Raw genomic sequence first — 26,069 nt, forward strand, 5'->3', positions numbered from 1 at the left:
GAATAAATGGATTTATGTACAGGATGTTGATACTACAGATAGAGTATTTATATTCTAACAATATTAGTATATTAATAAACTCCCTCTTTGATGAGTTTATATTTTGAAATAAAGAATATTTTGGACTTCCCTTGTGGTCCAGTGGCTAGGAGGCTACCTGTCAATGCAGGGGACACGGGTTTCGATCCCTGGTCTGGGAAAACTCCACATACCTCAGGGCAACTAAGCCCGTGTGTAAGAGCCACTGAGGCCTGTGTGCCTAGAGCCTGTGCTCTCCAACAAGAGAAGGCATTGCAACGAGAAGCCTGCACACAACTAGAGTGTACCCCCACTTGCCGCAACTAGAAAAAGCCTGTACAGCAATGAAGATCCAGGGCAGCAAAAAGTAAATTTTAAAAATATTTCCACTTTCTGGTTTAAAGTATATAGAGTATCAATAAATAAAATGGAAAAACATGACACTTTATGAACATTATCTTGTCCCTCAAATTCAGTCCTTTGCTGGTTTATTAAGTGCCTACTTTGCACCAACCACTGTAGCAAGCACTAAAGGTAAGACAATATTGGAGTCATAAGCTCTTCCCTCAAGGACTTCCAGATCTACTGGGGAAAGACATAGAAGAAAATCAACAATTATGACACAGCAAAATAAGGTCTGTACAAGACACAAGGAGGGTAGAAAAGACACAAACAAGGGGACTTCAACTCAGTCTGGGACATCCGTTATCACTCCATGTGGAGGTTACACATACATACACATATTTAATACATTCATACGGGGCTTAGTCATGCTGTATCTTTAAAAGAAAACATTCACCTCAACATGTCCTGCTCTTACAAGAAGGTATATTTCTATGTTACATGTATTTGACCACAGTATTTTTAAACAGAGTTGAAAAAGCAGGTTGCAAAAGGGCATACACTATGATTCCACTGGGTGTACTTACGTTGTATTAGATACTAGTGCAAGTTACACATAAATGAAAATGGCAGTGATACATAAAAATTTCTATTTTTTCCTGTCTTTCTTCTCCTTTCACACAATTTCTGATGAAGAGAAGAAAATTATTATTATTTCCTGCTATGTCTATAAAGTCTGAAAACATTCAGATGGAAGTGCTGCTCTGCTCCCAACTGTCCTTACTCCAAGGACCCAGGATGACAGAGTAGCCTCTACAGGGAACACTCCCACGTGTCAAGGCAGAGGGAGAGGCCAGAAGTGAGCTGGTCATTTCTGCTCACATATCACTGGCCAAAGCAAGTCACATGGCCATGCCTACAGCCAGTGGGGCTGAGAAACATAACCTTGGATCAGGAAGGGGCAGGGAATATTTTGACAGTATCAAGCCCAGTGATGCAGAGGCTCTTCTGTCTTCAGCCCACACCCTGTCCAGGGGTTAGGGGTCACTTCTGTACTGCCGCCTCTTTCTCCTGTGCACACTCTTCTCCAAGACGACTGCCCAGCATCTTCTCTCCTGGTCTTTGCTCACATGCTACCCTCTTGGTAAGGCCTTCCCTCACCACTCCTTCCTCTCACTTCTGCTTTATGGTTTTCCATACTTTCAAACAGTTCAGTCAAAACCAATATGTCTGTTTATGTATATGTTTACATGTACACACGTACACACACACACTCAGAAGTGAATACAGAAAGACAACACCAACAAAATGATGAATCCAGGTGACTCGATCAACCTTTCTGCAGATCTGAACATTTTCAGAATAAAAACTTGAGAGGAAAATTAGACCGACCAGCCTGGGTTGGTTTTCTCTAGACATGTTCAGCTGCACGTGTCAGGCATGACGTTGGAACAGCCAGCACTGCCCCTGAGTGTGAGGCAGTGAGACAGAGGCAAGGTGAGGCACGGTGTGTACAAGCGGCAATTATAAGGAAGCACACACCCAGGAAGTCCCAGCAGCATTCGGGCTCCAGGTTCCAGTTCCTTCCAGTGATCAGCCAGCTACCTCTCTGCTCCTGGCTTCAGAAGGAGGAGCCTGTATCCTTAAAATAAACCCCATCTTTTGCTTAACCTACAAAAGCTGTCTATTCCTTATTGTGTGCATGTTTATAAATCTCAATTCCCCAGAAACACAATCAGTAATTCGCACACAGACTATCATCTGGCTTTTTTCATTGTTAGGTTTTCAGAACTCAAAATCACTTTCACCAACCACAGTAATGTCATTTCTGAATCAGCCCAAAAGAGTAACTGAAAATCAAGCAGACTTCTCTGGTGGTGCAATTGCTAAGAACCCACCTGCTAATGCAGGGGACAGGCGTCCAATCCCTGGTCTGGGAAGATCCAACACAGCACGGAGCAACTAAGCCCATGAGCCACAACTTCTGAGCCCGAGAGTGTCTAGAGCCCTGCTCTGCAAACACAGAGAAGCCGCCGCCCTGAGAAGCCCACACACCGCAACTAGAGAGTAGCCCCTGCTCACGGCGACTAGTGAAAGCCCACAGACAGCAACCAAGACCCAGTGCAACGAAAAATAATAAACACATTTTTTTAAAAGAGAAAGAAAATAAAGCAACATACAAATTCTACAACCTACAAACATGCTGTACAAGTGACTTGATCAGAGTTTTTTCCTCAGGACAGGAAGGACTCAGCAGGCCAAGGGACAGAGCGGCATCGCCAAAGGTAGGGAGGTTTTGTAAGAACACCCGGTGTTTAGGGGAATTCTGAGATGTCTGATAAGGATGAGTGTGCACGGCCACAGCAAGATATGAGGCAGGACAGACAGGCTGGGGCAAGCACATGGCGAGCTCCAAATACCATCCTAAGACTGAACTTTTTCATGAAGGCAAAAGAGACATTTTGACTGGGTGACTGGGTCAGATTGATCTTTTAAAACACATCACTGCAGGGGACTTCCCTGATGGTCCAGTGGCTAAGACTCGATGCACCCAGTGAAGGGGCCCGGGCTTCGATCCCTAGTTGGGGAACTAGACCCTACATGCTGCAACTAAAAATCCCACATGCAGCAACTAAGACCATGTGCAGTCAAATAAGTAAACAATAAAAAAATTAAACACATCACTCTAGTTACCATGTGGAGAATGGACTGAGGTGGGACAAAGCAAACGTAGGCAAGGGGGACATGGGGAGGAACAGTTACAGGGACATTTAATGTGTACAATCAACAGAACTTGGTTATTATTTGGGAAGTGAGATATGAGGAAGGGTGGAGAGTCTAGAATTCAGGCCAGGATACCTAAGTGGATGGTAAATTCATAAACTGAGAATACAGAGGAAAGAGTTTTCAAGAAGGAGAGAGGAGTTATAATCTAATTATTGAGCTTCCCTTTTGGCTCAGCTGGTGAAAAATCCGCCTGCAACTTGTTGGGAAGATCCCCTGGAGAAGAGAAAGGCTACCCACTCTAGTATTCTGGCCTGGAGAATTCCACGGACTGTATAGCCCTTGGGGTTGCAAAGAGGCGGACACGACTAAGTGACTTTTGCACAAACACACTGGTTATGAGGGGCCTGTAAGAATACCCAAACAGAAATGCCCTGTAGGCAGCGGGCATTTATTCTATTTATGGTTTTCGTTTCCTTGTTCTATCAAGGACTGAAAGTGATTAAGAAAATAACACATAAAATACATCAACTTCACTAAATTAAGTTAGAATCAAACAGATAAGCACACTAGGATAGAAATGAGATGATAGAAAAAATAAGATAAAGCCAGAAGGGAGACGTGCACACATTACACATGTAGTTTTATCAACAAAGTATGTGACTGACAACACAGATCACGTATTTAGTATCGGCAGATGCTAATGGAAAAATATGATTCAGAGAAAGCAATTTTAGAGTGGCCCAAGTGAGGAAGGAGAGCCTTGCCTCACCTTTGTGGTGTGGGTTGGCTTTAGGATAGATTTTAGAGTCCTGAGGGCAAGGATTCAAAACCTGAGTCATGAGGATCTCTGATTTTCATAAGATTTTTAAAGAGGGCTCTGACTCAAAAAAGATAAAAAATCACTCAGGGGATGACTGGGCTGCATATCCTTCTCTCGAATGCCCATAAAAATGTGCTGTGCTCTCAAAAGAACTCCTGATAAGCACTGAACTGCAGCAAGTTTCAGCAGCCTTCCAGTGACTGCCCAAAGCAAAGCTTTGTGTAGAGAAGTACAACAAGCTCAGAGAGTCCATGCCCTCACTGTCCCCCCGGGTGGGGCAGCTAGAGATCTGGGTCTAGACTGCAGGCAGGAGATACGCACTTTGAGTCATCGGTACCAGTGTTTACAGGACAGATAACTCTAGGTACCAAGAGCAGAACTTTCCTATCTAGTTCACAGCCACCGTCTGAGGGCTGTAGAATCACAGACCACAGGAGCAGGAGGGAGGGCTCCAGAGAAAGCAGAGGCACAAAGGTAAGAAACAAACAAAAAAGCTTAAGAAACAGCAGAACATGTCAAGTACATTCACACAGAGAATACCCAGGGAAGGCAATCTCTCCCTCACCCCCAAATTAACAATGACAGGACTTCCCTGGTGGTCCAGTGGTTAAGAATCCACTTTCCAGTCCATGGGACACAGATTAGATCCCTGGTCGGGAAGACTCCACATGCCATGGGGCCAACTAAGCCCATGTGCCAACACCACTGAGCCTGAGCTCTGGAGCCCACCTGTGCAACTAGAGAAGCCTACACGCTACAACTAAGACCTGATGCAACCAAAACAACAAGTATTTATTTTTAAAAAATGGTTATCTCTGGATAATAGGATTACACATAATTTTTGCTTTTTCCTTTATTCTTGATTTTGGAAGTCTTTGACAATGAATCATGCAGAAATCAGTGAATCTTTACTACTGAATTTATAATCAGGAAAAAGTAATTTTACCTGAAGAGGCTAAGCTAGAAAAACTTCTAAAATCCTTTCAAGTTCCCCCAAATCTATGACCTAGGGAGACCAAAAACAAAAAGCATGTTAGAAGATTTAGTTGGGGGCGGCGGGGATGGGGGGTGGGGTGGCAGCGGGATACCTAACCTAGAAAAAAACAGTGGAAGACGGAATGTACACCAAAATGTGAACTATAGGTATCCTTGGATGGTGAGATTCTGAAGAGAGATTTTGTTTCTACCTTCTGTTTCCTATTTTTATTTCTGCCTCATAATATAATGAACCTAAAGTACACACCCCACTCCAGTACTCTTGCCTGGAAAATCCCATGGACGGAGGAGCCTGGTAGGCTGCAGTCCATGGGGTCGCTAAGAGTCGGACATGACTGAGTGACTTCACTTTCACTTTTCACTTTCATGCATTGGAGAAGGAAATGGCAACCCACTCCAGTGTTCTTGCCTGGAGAATCCCAGGGATGGGGGAGCCTGGTGGGCTGTCATCTCTGGGGTCGCACAGAGTCAGACATGACTGAAGCGACTTAGCAGCAAAGTACATTTAATTGTAGAATTTGGAGTACTCTACCCTTCCTTTTGGAAAAGGGAAAGGCTACCCACTCCAGTATTCCAATCTAGACAATTCTATGGACTGTACAGTCCCATGGGGTCACAAAGAGCCAGACATGACCGAGTGACTTTTATTCACCCTTCCTTTAATAGCAAGATATAAAAGGAAGTTAGCAGAAGAAAGGGACAGACAGCTGGCCGCATTCCTGTGACGTGCACTATAAGTTTTAATACATGAATTTAACAGCTCAAGAGCCCAGACCCCCATACTCCAAATACAGAACCAAGACTCCAGTCAGCTGAACGGTGCCACAGAACACACAAAGCACAGCATAAGGAGACGACAGTAGACCAGCACAGTCACCTCCACAATCTGTTTTCCAAACCTTTCTCCTTCGCTTTCCAGATGACCCATTCAACTTAAAATACGTTTACTCAGAGTTACAAGAAAGCCTGCTTTCTCTACGGCATTTCTGCTCCAAAGGATGTGATGACTATGTTCAGGTGGTGGTTGTTCAGTCGCTAAGTGTGTTTGACTCTTTGTGACCCCATGGACTGCAGCACACCAGGCTTCCCTGTCCTTCACCAACTCCCAGACCATGTTCAGGACTGACTCCCAAATCAAAAACTTAAAAGCATCATGATGTGCTTTAACCCAAATGCACCTCCCCAGCCCCAACATGCTACACAAGGGACTTCCCTTGTGGCTCAGATGGTAAAGAATCCGCCTGCAATGCGGGAGACCTGGATTCGATCCCTGGGCTGGGAAGATCCCCTGGAGAAGGGAAGCCACCTACTCCAGTATTCTGGCCTAGAGAATTCCATGGACTGTATAGTCAGTGGGATCACAAAGAGTCAGACACAACTGAGCGACTTTCACAGCAGGGAGCACATCTGTTCTAGCTCCTAGCAATGCACTCCAAGTGCATGTGTGAGTGCAAAGTTGTTTTAGTCGGGTCCCAATCCTTTGAGACCCTATGGACCAAAGCCCACTGAGCTCCTCTGTCCGTGGGATCCTCCAGCCAAGAATACTGGCGTGGGTTGCCATGCCCTCCTCCAGGGGATCTTCCCAACCCAGGGATCGAACCCACATCTCTGACATCTCCTGCATCAGCAGGAGGGTTCTTCACTACTAGCGCCCCCTGGGAAGCCCACATTCCAGGTACTCCCATCTAATTTTATTCAGGGTCATATCTTTTTTCTCCCTAAGACGTAACAGTTGACAGTCTCGTTTCTAATGACAGTAAAACCATCGCTTTGTCATGAGCCAGACAGTAGGGCTGGTGGTGAGGCTACTTACTTAGGTGTGTCCTGTGGGAAAGCAGCCAAGACAGTGGAGGAGGGCATGGCAACCCACTCCAGTATTCTTGCCTGGAGAAGCCCATGGACAGAGGAGCCTGGCAGGCTAAGGTCCATAGAGTCACAAAGGGTTGGGACACAACTGAAGCAACTTTACACTCACATACGCACCTGGAGTGCACTGCCAGGTAGCAGCCAAAGCCCCCTCGGAAGCAAGAGTCCCGGTTTGGACACAACCATTTCATGGTCACCTGCTATCTACCTGACCGCCCTGTACTCAGCCCCAGGCTGGGGCCCCTCTACTCCAACACCTCTCTTTACCTACATTCCCTCAGTTGCCCGCCAGGTTCCCCTTCCCTCACTTGAGAAAGGAATGAGACAAGGTGTTACCTGACTTCCTCCATAAATATTTCTCCAATACTTTTCTCATAAATCTCTCAAAAATAAAGCACAAAATTCTTATCTTGAGGCCAAGTTTTAGCAATTACTGGCAAAATACACAATTTTCAAACTAATTGTCTTTTGAACTCTACTGCCTTGGCTGCTTTACCACAGGACACTCACACCTACATAACTAGCCTCAATACCAACCCTGCAGTCTGGCTCATGACAAGGCAATGGTTTTACTGTCATTAGAAACAAGATTGTAAACTGTTCTGCCTTAGGGAGAAAAAAAGATTTGACCCTTAATAATTCTCCAATGCCAGGCGGTGATTACGTGGTTTTCCATTACATGGAGTTTTACAAAGCCCAACAAAAATTACTGATGTCAGTACTTCCTGCATCTGCTCAACAGTACAGAGAACACTGGGAATGCCTAAGCACATTCCACCAGCTGGCGAGGGCTTAACTATCAAAGGTACTTTCTTGAGTCACCTTGTAACACTGAAAACATTAGTATTATTACTTCAATTTAAAATAATAATTAGCTTATAATCATAAAGACTTACTCTAGACTCTTCATCGACATTTGATATTAGAGGGGCTTGCCTGGTGGTCCACTGGTTAACCCTGTTCCCAATGCAGGGGACCCAGGTTCAATCCCTGGTCAGGGAACTAGATCCCACATGCCACAACTAAAGCCCCAGTGCAACCAAGTAAATAAGTATTAAAACAAACATTTGATATTAGAGGATTAAAAAAAAAAAAATTCCTCTTGAAAGTGAAACAAGGGACCGAGTGCCGTGTGTAAGTGATTCCTACTCCAGGCCGTCTTCACGGTCGTCTACGGGACACACTCTTAGTAGACACACTCTTATGGGGCCAACTCCAGGTCCAACTGTACCCATCTCTAGTTGTATTACCTCTCTGGGTCTTGGTTTCCCCACTCAGAAGGTGGTGATGATATAAATATCACATATCTAGGACTACCCTCGTGGTCCAGTGGTTGGGACTTTGCCTGCCAAGGCAGGGGGTGCAGGTTCGATCCCTAGTCAGGAAGCAAAGATCCTACATGGCTTATGGCCAAAAAAATCAAAACATAAAACAACAAGCAATATTGTAACAAATTCAATAATGACTTTAAAAATGGTCCACGTTAAAAAAAAAAAATAAACAAACATCACTTATCTTGCAGGACAGTCATCAGAGATAAAGGCAATGAAACATATTACCTGAATTGGTCTCTATCTATTGGTGTGTGGTCTGACTCCCCAGAGCACAATACAAAGAGAACAGGGACTCGGTCTGCTGTACTCACTGCATCTGTAACTATAACAACGCTTACGGCAGAGAGCACTCAGCAAATACTTGCTGAACAAATGAAGTGCCCCCAACACACAGTAAACAATCGTTTTTTTTCCCCTAACGTCAGTCTCCAAGTTTTTGCCATCCTTTTGCTCTGCCCGTCTTCTTTTTAAGCTCAAACACTTTTCCTTTGGCATAGGGCTCTGTTTCACCCAAACAGTATGAATAAATATCACAGCTACATCAGATCTGTGAAAAGCACCAGGTCTGTTAACTGATTATGAAATTAGGAGACACCACCAGAAACAAGAGCCTAACATTATATAGTAGAGAAACTTCCTGAGAGTGAGATTGTTTTCATTGGATCTGACTTGGAGAAGGAAATGGCAACCCACTCCCGTACTCTTGCCTGGAAAATCCCATGGACAGAGGAACCTGGTAGGCTACAGTCCATGGGGTCACAAGAGTTGGATCCGACTGAGCGACCTTTGTCAATTATATTTTTGTACTGCCTTTATATTTATTTTTGAATTTTAATTTATTTATCTTGCTGCGCTGGGTCTTCATTGCTGCACTCGGGCTTTCTCTAGTTGCCGTGAGCGGGGGCTACTCTTCATTCCAGTGCACAGGCTAGTCTTCATTCCAGTGCACGGCTTCTCTTGTGGAGCACAGGTTTGAGGCACATGTGCTTTAGTAGTTGAGGGGCATGGGCTTTGTTGCACCGAGGAATGTGGGATCTTCCTCGACCAGGTATTGAACTCATGTCCTCTGCACTGGCAGGCAGATTCTTAACCACTGGACCACCATGGAAGTCCTGGATCTAATTTTTTTTTAATGATTCCTATAGCTGCAATTTTATGTCTTCATAAAATGGTTCCAAAAACACCCCAAATAATAGAGATGCTATGCTCCCCACTCTAATCTTTAATCCCACTTGGTTAACCAGAAGAACCTGGCAACCAAATTACAGCTACTCCTGACACCCTTCCACAGAATGGTTTCTAGTCACTGAAAAAAGGCCAAGTGAAACTGGCAATATTAAACATTTTAAAGAATTTTCAGCAGCCCAGCCATGTGAAAAGAGTTTTTTAAATTGACTTGGAAAATAATTATTGCTGAAACAAAACTGTAAATTCTTCCAGAACAGGGTTAGCTCATTTTCTCTAATCTCTAAATTGTACATTCACACCAACTCTGAATATTCCAAAGCCCATATTCTAGCAGATCTACACAACAGGGTTAAAGAAAGTGGTCTCTTGCAGAGCAAGAAAATACTGACTTCAGGCCACTTCGTGCCACACACATCTTATTCTTGGTATGAATAAAAGTTCCCTTCCTAACATGAATCTTTCATATTTAAGTTCCTCCTACAGGTTAACCGTCATCTCAAATGCCATCAGTCCCTTTTAAAACCAGAAATAGTGACAATTTCATATAATCAGTGTGGGTGAATGTGCTTTGTTACCTGTCCACATGAACATCAAAAAAGATGAAGAGGTGTCCAATGGGATGCTTCACAAGCATAGTTTCTACTTGGCCTTCACTAAAATTCTCCCAATCACAAGCCATTCTAATCATAACATCTCAAGGCAAAAGACTGCTTTAGCCTTATTTCCCTCGACCAGAAATCACCAAACTATTTGAGTATAATGACATTTATACAAAGTAAAAAAGAACAAACAAAAGCCCTAGGAGATGACCAACCCATCTACTCCAAGCTGGTCTTGAAAGAAAACAAAAAAACTAGGCACTTCTTTCATGAAACTCCACAGAAATGATGCCTGGTCTATATTTATCATAACTAAAAGGTTAACATAAAAGTAGAAAGCTAATTAACTAGCATTCACCAAACACAAGGGTATATATGCTGTCATAAGGCAGCATCCTAAGACAAAAAATGTCATAAACGACACTCTAAACATCTACTCTACATAACTGATGTTCAAAGCTCAAAAGTGAAGTCACTCAGTTGTGTCCAACTCTTTGCGACCCTGTGGACTGTAGCCCGCCAGGCTCCTCCATCCACGGGCTATACATTTTTTTTCTCTATGTATGTTAATATTTTTTAACTGGCCCACGAAGTATTTATTGCTGAAATCAAAGTGTAAATTCCTCTGGCAGGTCTATATACAGTAAGGCAAAAGGATTTTGGTTTTGTTTTTCAATATTTAAAAATTTTCCTTCATCTTGCCTCAAAAAATTTAAAGTTATTATTATTTTTAAAAAGGGGGACTTTCCTGCTGATTCAGTGGTTAAACTCTGAGCGTCCATTGAAAGGGGGCACAGGTTCATCCCTGGTTGGGGAACTAAGGTCCTGCTTACATGAGGCACAGTCAGAAAACAACAACAACAATTTATTGCCTGCTTTTTTCTAAATGTTCATATTCCTCAATACCCTAGACATGACAATTTTATGAATAAATCAAATCACACATAAAAAATTCTGATTGTAAAAGCTGCTAGATAGTTTTTCATTTTCCACCAATTTTCATTTCCTTCTCAGAAATAAGTTTTTCCCCCAAGGATTTTCATATACACAGAATTTTTCCACCTCTAACATTAAATGTACTTCATTATTTTTAAAAATGAGAAATCTGTATATTAGACAGCACAAATAACTATTTACAGAAAAAATACTCACACTAGAGAAAACTCGCTGTCGGATAACATTTTTTAATTAAAAAATTTTTAATTTTAAAACATGAGCTATAGTTTTACATCCAAGTCATAAATCACAAAAGCAAGTGCTTATACTATAAAAATATGATCAATATTTTTGACAAAATACAAAAGGGGCTACATTAAGATTGGAGAAAAAAGATATACATGAAAAATATGGAAGTAAACGCCTCTATATAAAAATCTTGATTAAAAAAAATCTATTTGATGAAGTTAAATGAGCTATCCAAAGATTCAATACCGTATTCAATTCACACTGTAGAAATTTAAGTTTCTACTACAAGTTTCTACTCTAAGTAGGAGCTTATTAACATATACTAAGACTTTCCCCATTTAAACCTGAACATCTCTTTAATGAGCTTTCCCGTGGTTTTCTATAACTGTGGAACCTAACCAAACTCTCCCCAGATACATATCCACCTGTACAGAGAAAGTCGGTGACAAAGCAGGGCCAGCTGCAGAATTTGTGGGGCCTGGTACCTAAAGAAAATGCAGGGCCTCCTGCTCAAAAGTATTAAGAATTTCAAGATGCCAACAGCAGAGCATTCAACCACTTGGGGGGGGGGGGGGGCACTTCTGTCTGCAGATCACATTCCCATGAAGCCAGTGCTGGTGACAAGTACAGACAGAGGTCTAAACCAAAGATCCAGCCTGATATGATCCTAGAAGAGAAACTGGCACGTGACAGGTGTGCACTATGATTTGTCTGGAAATCCTGGCTAAGCTTCAAAAAAACAAAACAACCCATAAAAGCAAAGGGCCACCTCATCTAGGCAGAAAACTTAAACTAATTAAATTGGGATTCCCTGTAGCTCAGATGGTAAAGAATCTGCCTGCAATGCAGGAGACCTGGGTTCCATCCCTGAGTCGGGAAGATCTCCTGGAGAAGGGAATGGCTACCCACAATCATCATGACACTCTTACACATCTAGAACCTATATCAAACCCTGACGGGGAACAGAGAAACAATGTGAACAGAATGTATTTCACAATGTTAACTAGAAAGCTAATTAAGTCAAGGCCAGATATTCTCAATACTGAAACCCAGAAGATACCTGTTTGCCCAGCTTGACTATACTTTTCAAATAATGCTGAAGATATGGCAGCTGGTAAGCAGATCACACAGTGGCATCTCATTCAGAGATTCCCCTTCCCCAGCCCTGCAGGAGGGGACAGTCCCTTCAGAAGGTAAAATGAGTCATCTGATTCGAGCAGACTGAGTCACCTCGCATATGGGTTTTGGCCCCCATATGCAGGGTGTTTCTCCTGAGACTCCTCTCAGGTCTCCTGTCTGCACAGTTCCCTTCCTAACTTCCTCGATCCTCCTCCACTCACTTCGAACATGCAGGCCACCTGATCACTCCAGATTTTAAGAAAAAGGAGGAGGAGGTGAGACAAGTAACAGTGTGGCTTCACATAAAAGATGGTGCCTGAGTGAGAAGAGACTTTAAGAATTTTAAGGGGTTGGGGGAGAGGACTGCAACCCAACCTTTCAAACAAACCTCAGCCTCTTGCCTTAACCAATAACAGACCTCCTTTCATGCTTTTGGCATCATTACATGCAAAGGTCTTGTTTGGTGTCATAGGAGCACCAACTGAAATTCTAATCATGTACAACTCAGTCTTATTCTGAAAAAGAGAGATAATATGTTGCAGGAACCTACATACTCTGCCAGGGCACTGCACAAAGCACTTTATGTATCCCTGCAATTAACAGTAAGAACACCATGGACAGGGATGCAGACCACCACTTTCCAAGTGAGGAAACTAAGACTCTGAAAGCACTTCGCTCTGGTCATCTAATTGGCTGGTCCACCTAAAACCCAGGTGCAGGTGACTCTGAACTACAACTCTGACAATAAGGTTGTTTTCCAGTACATACCTTAACCTAACTAATATGGCAAAAACAAAACAAAAAACTACCGCAACACAAGAACTGGGAATCAAGGAAAGACACCTTGCAGTCAATTCACGGACTCAGCAAATATTTATTTTGGGGCACCCTATGCCAAGCCTTGTGACAAGAGATGGATAAAAAACAGTAAACAAGTGGTCCAGTGGTTAAGACTCCATGATTCCACTGCAGGGGAAGTGGGTTCCATCCCTGGTGGGGGAACTAAGATCTTACCGGCAATAAGGCAGGGAAAAAAAAAGAACCCAACCCCCCAGCGAACAAGAACAATCAGGGCCAGGGCTTCCCTGGTGGCTCAGTGGTAAAGAATCTGCCTGCCAATGTAGGAGATACAGGTCCAATCCCTGATCCAGGAAGATCCCACATGCCACAGAGGAACTAAGGCCATATGCCACAACCATCAAGACTGTGCTCTAGAGCCTGGGAGTCACAACTATTGAGCCCCGAAGGCCTTAGAGAGAGCCTGAGCTCCACAACAACAGAAGCCTACGCACCACAGCAGCACAACCAAACCCAAAATAAAGTCATTTTACAATAATTAGCTGCAATATGATTCAGTGCGCCCAAACTATGGTTTAAAATTTATACTTGGAACTCTTCAGGTCCTGAACACCTAGCTAGGAAAAAATATACAAATAAATCTACCTCTACACCTTGACTTCCTACCTCGGGGAAAGAAAGGAACAGAGTAACGAATGAAAAATATTTACTGAACGAACAAAGGAACCAGTGATCATAATAAGGAGCTGTTGTTGTTTAGTCACTAATTCATGTCTGACTCTCTGTGACCCCATGGACTGTAGCCCACCAGGCTACTCTGTCCATGGAACTGTCCAGGCAAGAATACTGGAGTGGGTTGCCATTTCCTGCTCAAGGGGATCTTCCTGACCAAGGGATTGAACCCACCTTTCCTGCGTCTCCTGCATTGGCAGGCAGCTTCTTTACCACTGAGCCACCTGGGAAGTCTGTATCCGGGAGAGGTAAAAGATAAAATTTAAAAAAGGACATGTTCCCTAAATATCTTCTTCCCACTTTTTAAACCCACAGCTTCCACAGTCTATGGATGGCTCCACAGTGTATCCCTGGAGCTGATGCCTCACTCCTGAACAATGTATTCTCTGCTCTCATTCTGTCTCATTGTGTCTTGAACCTACTCGGCAATGAAATGGGTCTAGCCAAGGTCACTAATGGCCTCCATGTTGCCAAATCCCATCCTAAGGCTTGGTCTTTTCATTTACTTTACTGCCATTTGACAGAGTGGAACCCTCCCCTCCATCATGAAACACTTTCTTCTCCTGGATGCCAGAACTCTAGGCTCTCTCGTCTTGCCTTCTATCTCAGTGGCTGTCCCCCGTCAGTTCTTAAACGCCGGAATGGCTCAAGGTTCAGTCCTCTGACCTCCTCTCCTCTCTCTCTATGCTCACTCCCTAGGTCATCTTGCCATTCTTGCAATTTAAAATATACTGACAGCTTCCTGATTGGAGTCCCCAACCCCAGTTCTTCCTGAACTGCAAGCCAAATATATATCCAACAACCTACTTAACATCTCCAGATGGATCAATAATAAGCAATATAACCAGAATACGATTAAAATGGATAGCTTAATTTCTACCTCTAATTTCCTCTTTCCTTTTAATTTTTGGCCATATCGAGTAGCATGTGGGATCTTAGCTCCCCAACCAGGGATCAAACCAGTGCCCCCTACAGTGGAAGTTCACAGTCTTAACCACTGGACTGCCAGGGAAGTCCCTAATCTCCTATTTCAATGTTTCCCACCTCAGTATAAGACAATTCCTTCTTCCAAGCTGCAGAGACTATAACTCTTGGTATGACTGCGATAGAGACAGCTAGCTACCTCCTCCTATACATTCAGCCACCTTTGTATCTGGCTGTGGCCAAGTGACTAAGTTCTGACCAAGGAGATGTAAGCAATGACAGGTGACACATCTGATCATGCCATTGATGGACAAAAACATGCCCTCCCCTTTAGTTCCTTCCTGAAGACTGGAATGCAGATGTGCAGGCAGGCACTGGAGCAGCCATCTTGGATTACAAACTAGATGGCCACTTACAGAGGATGACAGCACTAAACAGAATGTGTCTGGCTCCCTAGAAATCAAGGAATTACTAAACCAGTTCGCAACCACCTACCCAGATTTCTACTTCGAAAAAAAATTAGCTTCTATCGTATTAACACCATTATTATTTTGGATCTCTCTGCTGCAGCAGCCAAACCAGTATCCTAAGTAATGCACAGAATTTGGAATCCGGAAGTAATCAACCTAGATAGAATACAAATATGTGGCAATGACTCAGGGCTCAACATGGGCACAGATATTGCAGAATGAAAGTTTATAACCCTTGTTAGGCCACAATAAAATGTTTGGTAAAAGCTGTGACACCTCAGAAAATAACCTGCATGTCTACCTGGACTGTAATTCTAGGGGAACTGGTTGAACAATTCAGAGTTTGGTGCCTATTGGCCTCTTGCCAATTTAAGCAAGAAGTCCCGCAAGAACAAGACATACTCAAGCTGCAGCTTGCCGATTTGCAGACAGAGATAAAAGGGAAGACAGGTCTGCCTAAGTCATGGCCACAGACTAGTCTAAGTTGGCTTAGTATGGTAATTTGGAGACCAAGAAGGACTGAAGAAGTCAACTTCTTCAGTCTCCTGAAGGAGACAAGCTGGAGACACTACTCAGCTCCAGGAAGGGGATATCCTCCATGACCTGCCCCAGAGGAAAACAGACACTGAAAAGCTACCACGGAGGGCCGGGACAGGGCAGTTCCTCCAAGAAAGCACGTGTGTGCGTGCTTCAGTTCTCTTTGCGACCCTGTGGACTGTAGCCAGGGCTGCTAAGTGGACTGCAACAGGAACACCCACAGCTGCCAAGGCAGGGAGCCTCCACGCCGCAGCCTGGCAGGAGCTGACGATAGCCGTGGACCAGTGAGGGATGTGTACTCCCCGTTTTTCCTTTTGCCAAAGGGGACTTATTTCCATGCTTCTATCCAACTCCACCACAGCACATGGGGGCGGGGAGCAGAGAGCGGAGAGCAGCTGATAACTTGCATTTTAATCTAAAGGTTCTTGGACTGTGTAACACCCGGAGATTCTGGAGGCTGATAGAGGGAAGGCATGGAGTGTGTTTTAGATCTTGGAAGAAGGGTTTAAACAATAATGCCTTGACAGTACCCCTTTCCACGTGACAGAACTTCTAGATAAGCACACAGCTAACCCAGCAAGAACTGCAGTTCTCAGCCTCCTAGCTAGGAGCTGTGGCCATGTGACTTAGGTTCTGGCCAATGGGAAGCGAGCAGAAGTGACTGGTGCAACTTCCAAGCTGTGCCATTAAAGAGGAGCATGATGGGACTTCCCTGGTGGTCCAGGGGTTAAGACTGCATGCTGCTCCTAATGCTTAATCCCTGGTTGGAGAACTAAGATCCCACATGCTGTACAGTCAAGAAAAAAAAAGAGGAGCATGATTTCTCCTTCCCCTCTCCTCTCTTCCCTCTGGCTACAGTGCAGATAGACGTGGAACAAAGATGGAAGCCATATGTTAGGATACTTGGAACAACTGGACAGAAGGTGCCTACCACAGTGGCCCCAGCCTCCCACCCAGACTTCTATTTAGACAGAAATAACCATCTAGCTGGTGTAAGCAGCTGCTATTTCATGTCGCTCTGTTGTATCAATCCACAAAATATCTGACTATTCTTGGTCTGACCTTTTCTCACCTTCTCTACCACTGACCCTGGTCCTGGGACTCTTGTGCTGGCCTCCTGACCTTTCTTCTCCACTTTCACTCTTTCCTCCTTCATCTTTTCTCCTCACAGAAGCCTCTAAAATGATTCTCTTAAAACAGAAATCAAAATGTAAGCCCCATGAAGGCAGGGATTTCTGCTTACATTGCTCATTCCTATAGCCTCATGGTCTAGAAGAAAGCTGGGCATATACGATGTATCATCATATACAAAATGTCACTGACTGTAAACTGCAACACTATTTTTTGCATTACAAAGGGGGTTAAAAAAAAACCCACTACCTACTAAATCATAACAAAATGTCTTAACAGACCAGACCAGAGTAGTAATCAGTTTTATCAGCCTTTCATTGCTCTGAAATTTCTGAAAAGGTGATGTATCTCTGATCTTCAAATCCATTGCTTGGGTATGAAAGGCAATCCTGCTAACTGTATGTGCTTTGTGCTAAGTCACTTCAGTCATATCCGACTCTGTGCCCCCATGGACTGTAACCCGCCAGGGTCCTCTGTCTGTGGGATTCTCCAGCCAAGAATACCAGAGTGAGTTGCCATTTCCTCCTTCAGGGGATCTTCCCAACGCAAGGATCAAACCCTCGTCTCCCACAGCTTCTGCACTGCAGGTGGTTCTTTACCCCTGAGCCACTGGGGAAGCCCTCTACCTGTATGTTCAATTTCAAAATGTGATACAGTTTCAGAGACTTACAGATTTCTGCCTTTCTACGGCTCCCTAATGCAATTGGTTGTTGCTTGGTAATAAAATATGAAATTGCCATTTCCCTGGTAGTCCAGTGGTTAAGAATCTGCCTTACAACACAGGGGCCTCAGGTTCCATCCCTGGTCAAAGAACTAAGATCCCATATGTCATGGAGCAATTAAGACTGCACGTGCCCGGCTACTGAACCCTCAAGCTCTGGAACCCGCATATCACAACTAGAGAAGCCCCAGGGCCCCAACAAATAACCAATAGAAGCCAAAATATGAAATTGTGGTGATTCTTTCAACCATTTTCTTTACTGATATCAAGTTGAGACCACCCCTCCCACTGCCATTTTCATTTCTCTTTTTCATACAAAGTAACATTTGCTTTCACTGCTGATCAAAGTATAATTTGGGGGAAGGCATTTAACATAGCAGGCTTCCCAGGCAGAGTAGTGGTAAAGAGTCTACCAGCAATGCAGGACACCCGGGTTTGATCCCTGGGTCAGGAAGATGCCCTGGAGGAGGAAATGGCAACTCACTCCAGTATTCTTGCCTGGGAAATCCCAGGGACAGAGGAGCCGAAAGGGTTACAGTCCATGAGATCACAATAGAATCAGACACAACTGAGTGACTGAACACGCATGCATTTAACATGGCAACTAAATTGATCATGCATAGTGCTCAACTGAAGGCCAACAACACGAACAGGTATAACCAGGTTTGCATATAAACAGGAAATGACAACTGTGTCACAACTGCCACCTGGTCAGCCACGATTACACCAAGAAGCATCCCAAGCTCAAAGATTTGAAAAGGTAAAGGGAAAAAAGGGGGTGGGGAGCATCTCAGAACTGACTAAAACTGGTGGTGCTAGTGGTAAAGGACCCTCCTGTCAATGCAGAAAACTTAAGAGACGTGAGTTCAATCCCTGGGTCAGGAAGATCCCCTGGAGACGGAAATGGCAACCCACTTCAGTATTCTTGCCTGGAGAATCCCATGGACAGAGGAGCCCGGTGGGCTACAGTCCATAGGGTCACAGAGTCACATACAACTGAAGCGACTTAGCACGGTAGCACGGCACGGGGAGTGTCTTAGAACTGACTGAAACCCAGTTAGAACTCAGTAAAGGTTTCTCGAGTGAGTGAATGACTTCACCTCCTGCCACTGTGTCCTTGCTCAGCCCCAACCACACTTGACCCCCATGGTGTTCCTGAAGCAGTAGGGGACGTGCCCCTGGTTTCTGCTGTCCCCTATTCTTTCAAACACTCTTCCCCCAGATGGCTCCGTCATCTTTTAAATTTTTTTCCAGAAGTCACCTCCCAAAATTGCACACACTTCTCTTATCCTTACTGCTCTCCATCCCTTTATAGCCTATTTTATCTTTCTCCATGGTACCATCACATATGACATCTTTTAAAAATATTTATTTCTTTATTTTTGGCTGCACTGGGTCTTCGCTGATGCAAGTGGGCTTTTCTCTAGTTGCGATGTGAGGGCTTCTCACTACAGTGGCTTCTCTTGTTGTGGAGCACAGGCTCTAGGGTACACAGGCTTCAGCAGCTGGGGCTCACAGGCTTAGCTGCTCCGAGGCACGTGGGATCTGGCTGGACCAAGGGTCGAACTGGTGTCCCTTGCACAGCAAGGAGGATTCTTAACCACTGGACCAGCAGGGAAGCCCACCAAATGACAGCTTATGTGGATATTTATCACGTCTCCTCCCACCAGAAAGAAGCCCCATACCAGCAAGTCTCACGTGGTGTCTGACATGTAGCAAGTAAATAGCAAGTATCACTGAAGGAGCTGCTACAAGAAGCTGTCTCCACCTAGACACACCCCAAGTACCGTCTCAGAAAATGCTCTGTGCGAGAAGCAAAGGCCTGAAGATCCAAGGACCCCCTCATCAGAAATCTTGTGATCTTTTCCCCATAAAAGAATAGAAGGCTACTTGATGAGCTCCACTCTTAATGGTAACAAGGGGTTAATGCTTCCAGTTTCCATCTCAAAAGGGAAAATAAAAATGCCATAACCATTACAACTTGCTCAGATTATTCTTTTGGAGGAAGTTTAGTAATGGGATTAAGAACTCTGGAATCTGACTCTGGATTAGAATCCAGGTTCTACCACTTCCTAGTTGTGCACTTTTTGGCAAACTGCTTAATTGCTATCAGCCTCAATTTTCTTATCTGTAAAAAGGGAATAAGAATACCAACTTTATTGAGCAAGTTAAGTGCTTAGCACATATTTAAAATTCATAAATATCAGCTAACATCATTACCATTCTCTGTCTCTTAGCTAAAATGAACCAAAAAGAGTTGAGAAAGGGTCTGGAGAGGTAACATTCCACTCTCCTACCAGGCTTCAGGAGAATCCTGGTTATAAAGTGAGGGGCAGCAATTATCTCCTGGGGAAAAAAGTGAGCTTAAGTCATGAAGCCTGTTACAAAGATTGGTCACAAATGGAGATGCTAGAGTAGAAAGGCCAGGGGTAGGGGCCTCTATGTTGGGTCATCTTTCAGTGACCCAAACAAGTATCTTCTTTCTCCACAATCTGCTCCTTGTCTAGAATTTCTTCTCTCTCCTCCAGTCCATCCTTCTCTCAAACTAGAAATCAAGGAGTTATCTTTTTCTTTCCTGCCCTGCCTCCACCTCCTTCACATCAACCTGAGCATCAGAAGTGGCTTAACTTAGATCCTCAAAATTTCTCCTGTCTGCTCTCCTCCATTCCCACTGCCAAGGCCTTTGGACTCCATTGCTTGGCTCCTCAATAGCAGTAGCAATCTCTGAATGCATCTCTCAGCCTGCAGCCAGCTTCTTTCCACCTACCTTCGACACCTTGCCAGTCATCTACTCCCTTAAAACCCCTCAAAGGCTTGTTACAGTCTTACTGAGAAAGTTCAAACGCCTGAGCATTTCTGAATACTGTCTGAGATCTGGTGCCTGTCTGCCTGTAGCCACTCCCCCACAAATCCTATCTCCAGGCCCACTACTTGCAGTTTCCTGAGCTCCCCAGTTTCACAGTCCATTCCAAGAGCCCTTTGCCTGACAACTACTGCTCAGTATAAAGATCAGTTTTCCTTTTTTTTTGCGGGGGGGGGGGGGAGGGGGGTACTCATGAGTCATCCAGGTTCCTAGTTCCCCAACCAGGGATCAAATCTGTGCCCTCTGCGGTGGGAGGGCAGAGTCTTAACCACTGGAACACCAGGGAAGTCCCCAAGCATCACTTTTTCTTGAAAGTCTTCACTAAGATGCTATCCCACCAGGGTTCCCTTCTTGATTTTCTTAGGAGTCTTACTGTGCACGTGTCCATAATAGCTCTTAGCACCCTGTGTTGTAATTGCTGGACTCCTACCTGGCCCTACCCATCCCCCAATCCCATAATAATTTCTTTAAGAAAAAGACTGCTTCTCTTAACCTACCTAATACATTGCTGGGGATGTACAGCATCTTTTTAAAAAACAGTTGTTGAGTGAATGATAATTGGAGGAGTGTGATGAGAGTCAGCACCAAAAAGACTATAAACTTGATCACATCATGAATGAATTCATGAAGAACAACACTTTTACAGAAAAGTTATGCAGATCAAGCATGTTAGTAGGATATTTATAGAGAAGCTGTGGTGAATTTATTGCCAGTTGTTAGGCAGTAAAATACAGCAAAAAGAGCTTTTAGATCAGGAACCCTGGGTATGAACTCCAATTCTGCCACTTCTAAGCCAGGGCACTATGAACTTAACCTAAATCTCAGTTGCTTCACCTTTAAAACAAGGAAATTTGAAGGATCTGCTGAACTGCTCTGTTTTATCAAATGAAACAATGGTTATAAAGTGACTGGCACAGAGCAGGCTTCTAAGACTGTTAATAAATATCGGTCCCCTTCCACCGAAAAAACTGCTAAAATATCCAAGGTCACACATTCTGCATTTGGGAAGGAAGACAACTTCTAAAACCTTTACCACACCCTGAATCCCAGCCAGCTCTCTTAAAGATGAACTAGGTCATAAAGATTTTGCCAAAAAAAAAAGAAACAAAGCAAAGCAAAGCACATCATTTCCATGAAAACACATCATCACCACAGTTGAAAACAGTTTAAAATACCTGCTCTAATCACAGCATTATTTTGGTATTAAAACAAATAAACAAACATGAGTAGGGTACAGGATGAATGCACTGTAAATAATAACGCCTTGAAATGCGGTTCCTGGAAAGAATAAACTTAGTCATGGATCTGCTCTATGTGCTATAGAAACAGCAATGAAGTTAAAGAAATACTCTCCTTAAAAGCACAAGAAAGGAAAAGTACAAGAATTCAAGGTGATCAATGAGAGGGACCAAAAAGTAGCCATAATGTACAATCTTCTAAAGCTACTAGCCTGGCTATGATGATGATGATGATGATGATTTACTAGCTAAGTCGTGTCTGACTCTTATGACTCCAAGGACTGTAGCCCACCGGGCTCTTCTGTCCATGGAATCCTCCAGGCAACAATACTGGAGTGGGTTGCCATTTCCTTCTCCAGGGGATCTTCCCGACCCAGGAAGCAAACCTAGGTCTCCTGCATTGCAGGCAGATTCTTATCTGACTGAGCTACAAGGGAAGCCCTAGCCTGGTTATAGCAGCCTCTATTTTTCATGGATTACATTCTCATCTATTTCCATTTTGCTAAAATATAAAATCCTGTCTTACCTGATTCCCTAATTTAGATTGAAAGGTCACGGTGTTGACTGTTTTACACCCTGAGATGCATGTTTGAATTTTCAACAACATAAATGTTATCTAACCAAATCAATGTCGCCTACCACACCTATGACACAAGTTTCCACCAACAGAGTAACAATAAGGCAAAAGCTTCAGAAATGTTTCTGTTAAGAACTGTTCACCTAATGCCAGAATTAAAGGAAATGGATTTTTTAAAAATTTAAACTTTTCCCCAAAAAAGATCTATTCTAGATTCCATTGAGAGTAAAATTACTGAACTGTCCCTTTGTGGTCAGGCCAACTAATTTGTTGAACATAAGTTTATATTGATCTTGTATTAGTGAATTAAATTTTTCATATTTAATATTCTGTTGACCTTGAAAAATATCTATCTCCTCCACAATGATTACATTTGTTCCTTATATGGTCAAAAAAGTTAATACCTTCCCTCAAGGACTGGGTAAAGTAAAAAGCTGCAGTTCAGATTATACAGCTCTTTAACTGGTTTGTATACTTTAATGGTTTGAAAACAATTTCTTGGTAAAAACTCAAGAATGTAAAAACTTCTAAACCAGGAACTATTTAGAGAATGTCAAGAAAAATGTAATTTCTACTACTTAAAAACTCTTGGCCTTAAGATAAATGATCCATGAGGATTAATATTTTTTTAAGGGGGGGTGCACTTATAAAAAAACGACACAAAACGAAGTGCCTCTAAGAGGATCTCTTGATGGTTCCTATATGAAAGAAGCTGTTCAATATTTTTCTAATTTAAGATTACATTACTGATGCATTTAGAAAACGAAGTCAGTAACACAGAATGGGTAATCCTGACTTTCAAAACAGCCAGGTATCAAAGCAACAAAATTATTTGCTTCCTTTCCTACCTGACCCTTAGCCCCCAACTCGCCTGCTTCACTCTGGAGAATTTTAGTCTCTAGGTAAACATATTGACTACTCTGTAGCAAAAACTGAAGCATGGAAGTTTTACAGTACAACCAACCTGACTGACAACTACTTTTCTAATACTGTACAGAAGTTTTACAAGAACCAGTGGAAGAAATGGTAGGTAGAAGACAAGGAGGTCAGGAGGGGTCCTGAAAGAGAAACTCCATGTTTTTTTTTTTTTAAAGGGGGGTGGGGAGTCAACAGAATCACAGGAAATTCCCTGTACCCTAAATGCCAGTTTTTAAGATTATTATTAAATAATCTAGAAGTCATCCAGAAAGGGATCTGTAATAATCCTTTCAGAAATGATAATAGGGGGAATTTTCAAAGTCATTTGCTTCCATTTGCTTCCTGTTCAGTGTCTGCTACAGCAAAACACGAGTTTGAAAGGGACAAAAACTAGAAAAAATCACGCTGCAAGAGAAGTACGCCAGAAGCCATTACTGGTCTGTTAAACTGCTAAATTTTAACTGTAATTCACTAAGCTATTGAGAAGATACACGTTTTGTTAAATATCAAAGAATCTGTTTGTAGGCCACCCCCAAACACACACGTAATGTGCAGTCAACTTATACAATGACGTGTCCACACATACTCGGGATTTCAAATCCATTTAAAAACATACACCCATACATTCTGATTCCACCCAAAATTATTCTTTCAATCTCTGCAGTAAGGCGCGCGCGCGCACACGTACGTGCGCGCGCAGGCGCGTGTACAAACACACACACACACACACACACACACTCAACTTCATGTAAATCTAGCCCTTCTAGCTTAAATACCCTGAAAAAAAGAATAAAAACCTCAATATGTTCTCCTCTTCTTTAGACTCTAAAAGAAAACTCGAAAAGAGGCAAATGGAATACAGGATGCAAAAAAAAGGCAAAGAAATATAAGAGAATACAATCGGAGACCCTCTTAGGGACTCATTTTATTCTTAGATGTCATCTCCATCGCAGACCAAAGGCCAGGCACCACTGGCGCAGTATCACGCCTACCCAAAGCGCCAAAGAGTTGCCAACTAATCTCCCAAGGTGTCCCCCAACCTCCTCACCTCATCAGCGCTCAGCTCCTCCATCGCTTTCCTCTTAATGGTTAAAGGCGTTAGGGAAAGATCTTCCGTTCTTTGAGACCAGGGCGGGAGGAGAGTGGTAGGTGTCTATCGGGCTGTCTGGTCCCCCGAATGGGGGAGGTTTCAGAATTGCATAGTCAGAGGTTAAAAAATAAGAACACGAGAGGCACTGAAATGCCTTGGCGTCGGTCACTCCAATCGCCCCAGAGACTCCTACAGCTGCTGCCGTCTCCAGCAGCCTCCTTTGACCGCCACTGCTGCTGCTACAGGGTTTATCTTAAGGCGCCACTTATTTACCCTCTGCTTCCCAGGTTACCCAGACAAGGAGCTCGGTCTCCAGCTCGCCTCGTGCCCGGAGCCTGCTGGGTCTTCGGGCTGGTGGCGCGGTAGCTGCGCTTCCTCAGCAGATCCTGCTCTCCTTCCTACCCTTTGACCCTGGCGGGAAGTGTTCAACTGCAGAGTGGGTGCCCCGAGGTACGACGACCCCACAGCCGCCCAGGCAGAGCCCAGCACTGAGGAGGAAAGCTCCTCCCCTCCCAAAGCAAGCCGGCCACGCCCCTCCTCCACGGCGGAGCTTGGGCAGGGGGGAGGGGGAGGACCGGACTCTCGATGCTTTCGCTGGTAGAGTAAATCCGCCTACCCCTCCACCCCTACTCTTACCCCTCGCCCCACCAAGTATTATTCATCAAAACAACAGGGCGGCCATCTTTGAAAGGGATCACGTGACCTCTCCAGAGAGGCGGGGCTTCTGGCCCTAGCATGAGGCAGCCAATGGGCCGCGGGCGTCGCACCGCCTATTTCCTCTCGCCTGCGTCTCTTCCCGCCTCCACCCCACCCTCTCCCCCGCAGCAGCGAGGGGCAGAGGGAGGGGCGAGTGGGGCCGCGGGCGGGCCGGCGGAGCGCCGAGGGGGCGGGGCGGCGCGGTGCCTTGGCGACGGCGCGGGCGGGGGCGCGGCAGGCTGGGCCCAGGTAGATTGCCGGGAGCGCCACGAGGGCGAGCGATGGCGGAGGCCGCGGGGCTGGGTGGCTGCACGGACAACGGGAAGATTGGCCAGAAGGGGACGCCTGCCGGTGACCCCGGCCCGCAGCGGCTCCTTAGTTTCCAGGTTCTTCCCTTTAGCGACTCACAAACGCCTGGACTATACACGATGCTGCCCAAACGAAATAAAAGAAAACGAAAAATGTCTGCTTTTTGGGGCGAGCGTTCACTATCAGCCTAACCGCTCACATTTTGAAAAACTAAAGCGTAGACTCTTACACCTCCCCAGAGAAAGCCCATTTAGAAGAAAACTTTAACACAAATAGAACTTCATTTTGCTTTGTCCTTTTAGAGAGTTTCAGATTTTTTTTAAATAAAAAAGTGTGTTCCAAAGTGATGGCAAATTTGAAAGTATAAATCAGTTTGAGACCAAGAAAATTATGAAGTGCATATACAAGGCAGACTTGTGGAGCCAAGAAAAGGAAACCATTGTCCTTACCTGAACAAGAATGCAAAAATTTTAATTGAAATAAATGTAATTGACATAGCAACATACTGTGTTTTTAGGTGTACAATGATTTGACATATGTATATATTGGGAAATAATAACCAATAAGTTTAAATTAACATCCATCACCACACATAGTTTTGTGTGTTTTTTTTTCCCTTGGAATAAGCAGTTTAAAGACTTATTCTCTTAACAACTTTCAAACGAATGCTACAGTATTGCTAATTATAGTCACCATGCTGTACATTACATCCCCAGGGACTGCTATAACTGAGTTTGTACCCTTTGACCTCCATTTTGCCCACGCACTGTCCGTCTCTGGCGACCATTAATCTGGTCTCTGAAGAATGCAAATATTTTATAATATACAAATCTAAACAGCAGTCAACGTTTAACAGTATCATGAAATTACA

At 44.0% G+C, this 26,069-nt stretch overlaps 1 protein-coding gene across 2 annotated transcripts in view; it reads right to left on the bottom strand.

Moving 5' to 3' along the window:
* Nucleotides 1-24,896, bottom strand: part of UBE4B (ubiquitination factor E4B) — a 122,069-nt gene extending 97,173 nt beyond the window's left edge. The window contains exon 1 of one of the 2 annotated variants that reach the window (XM_061382780.1): nt 24,152-24,896. In XM_061382780.1, the coding sequence (XP_061238764.1) occupies nt 24,152-24,175 (24 nt within the window). In that variant the 5' untranslated portion in view covers nt 24,176-24,896. The remainder of the gene's footprint in view (nt 1-24,151) is intronic. The other variant, XM_061382779.1, reaches the window with a different exon arrangement.
* Nucleotides 24,897-26,069: the final 1,173 nt, after the last annotated feature.

Source organism: Bos javanicus, chromosome 16 (genome assembly GCF_032452875.1).
Source record: "Bos javanicus breed banteng chromosome 16, ARS-OSU_banteng_1.0, whole genome shotgun sequence".
Lineage (NCBI taxonomy): Eukaryota > Metazoa > Chordata > Mammalia > Artiodactyla > Bovidae > Bos > Bos javanicus.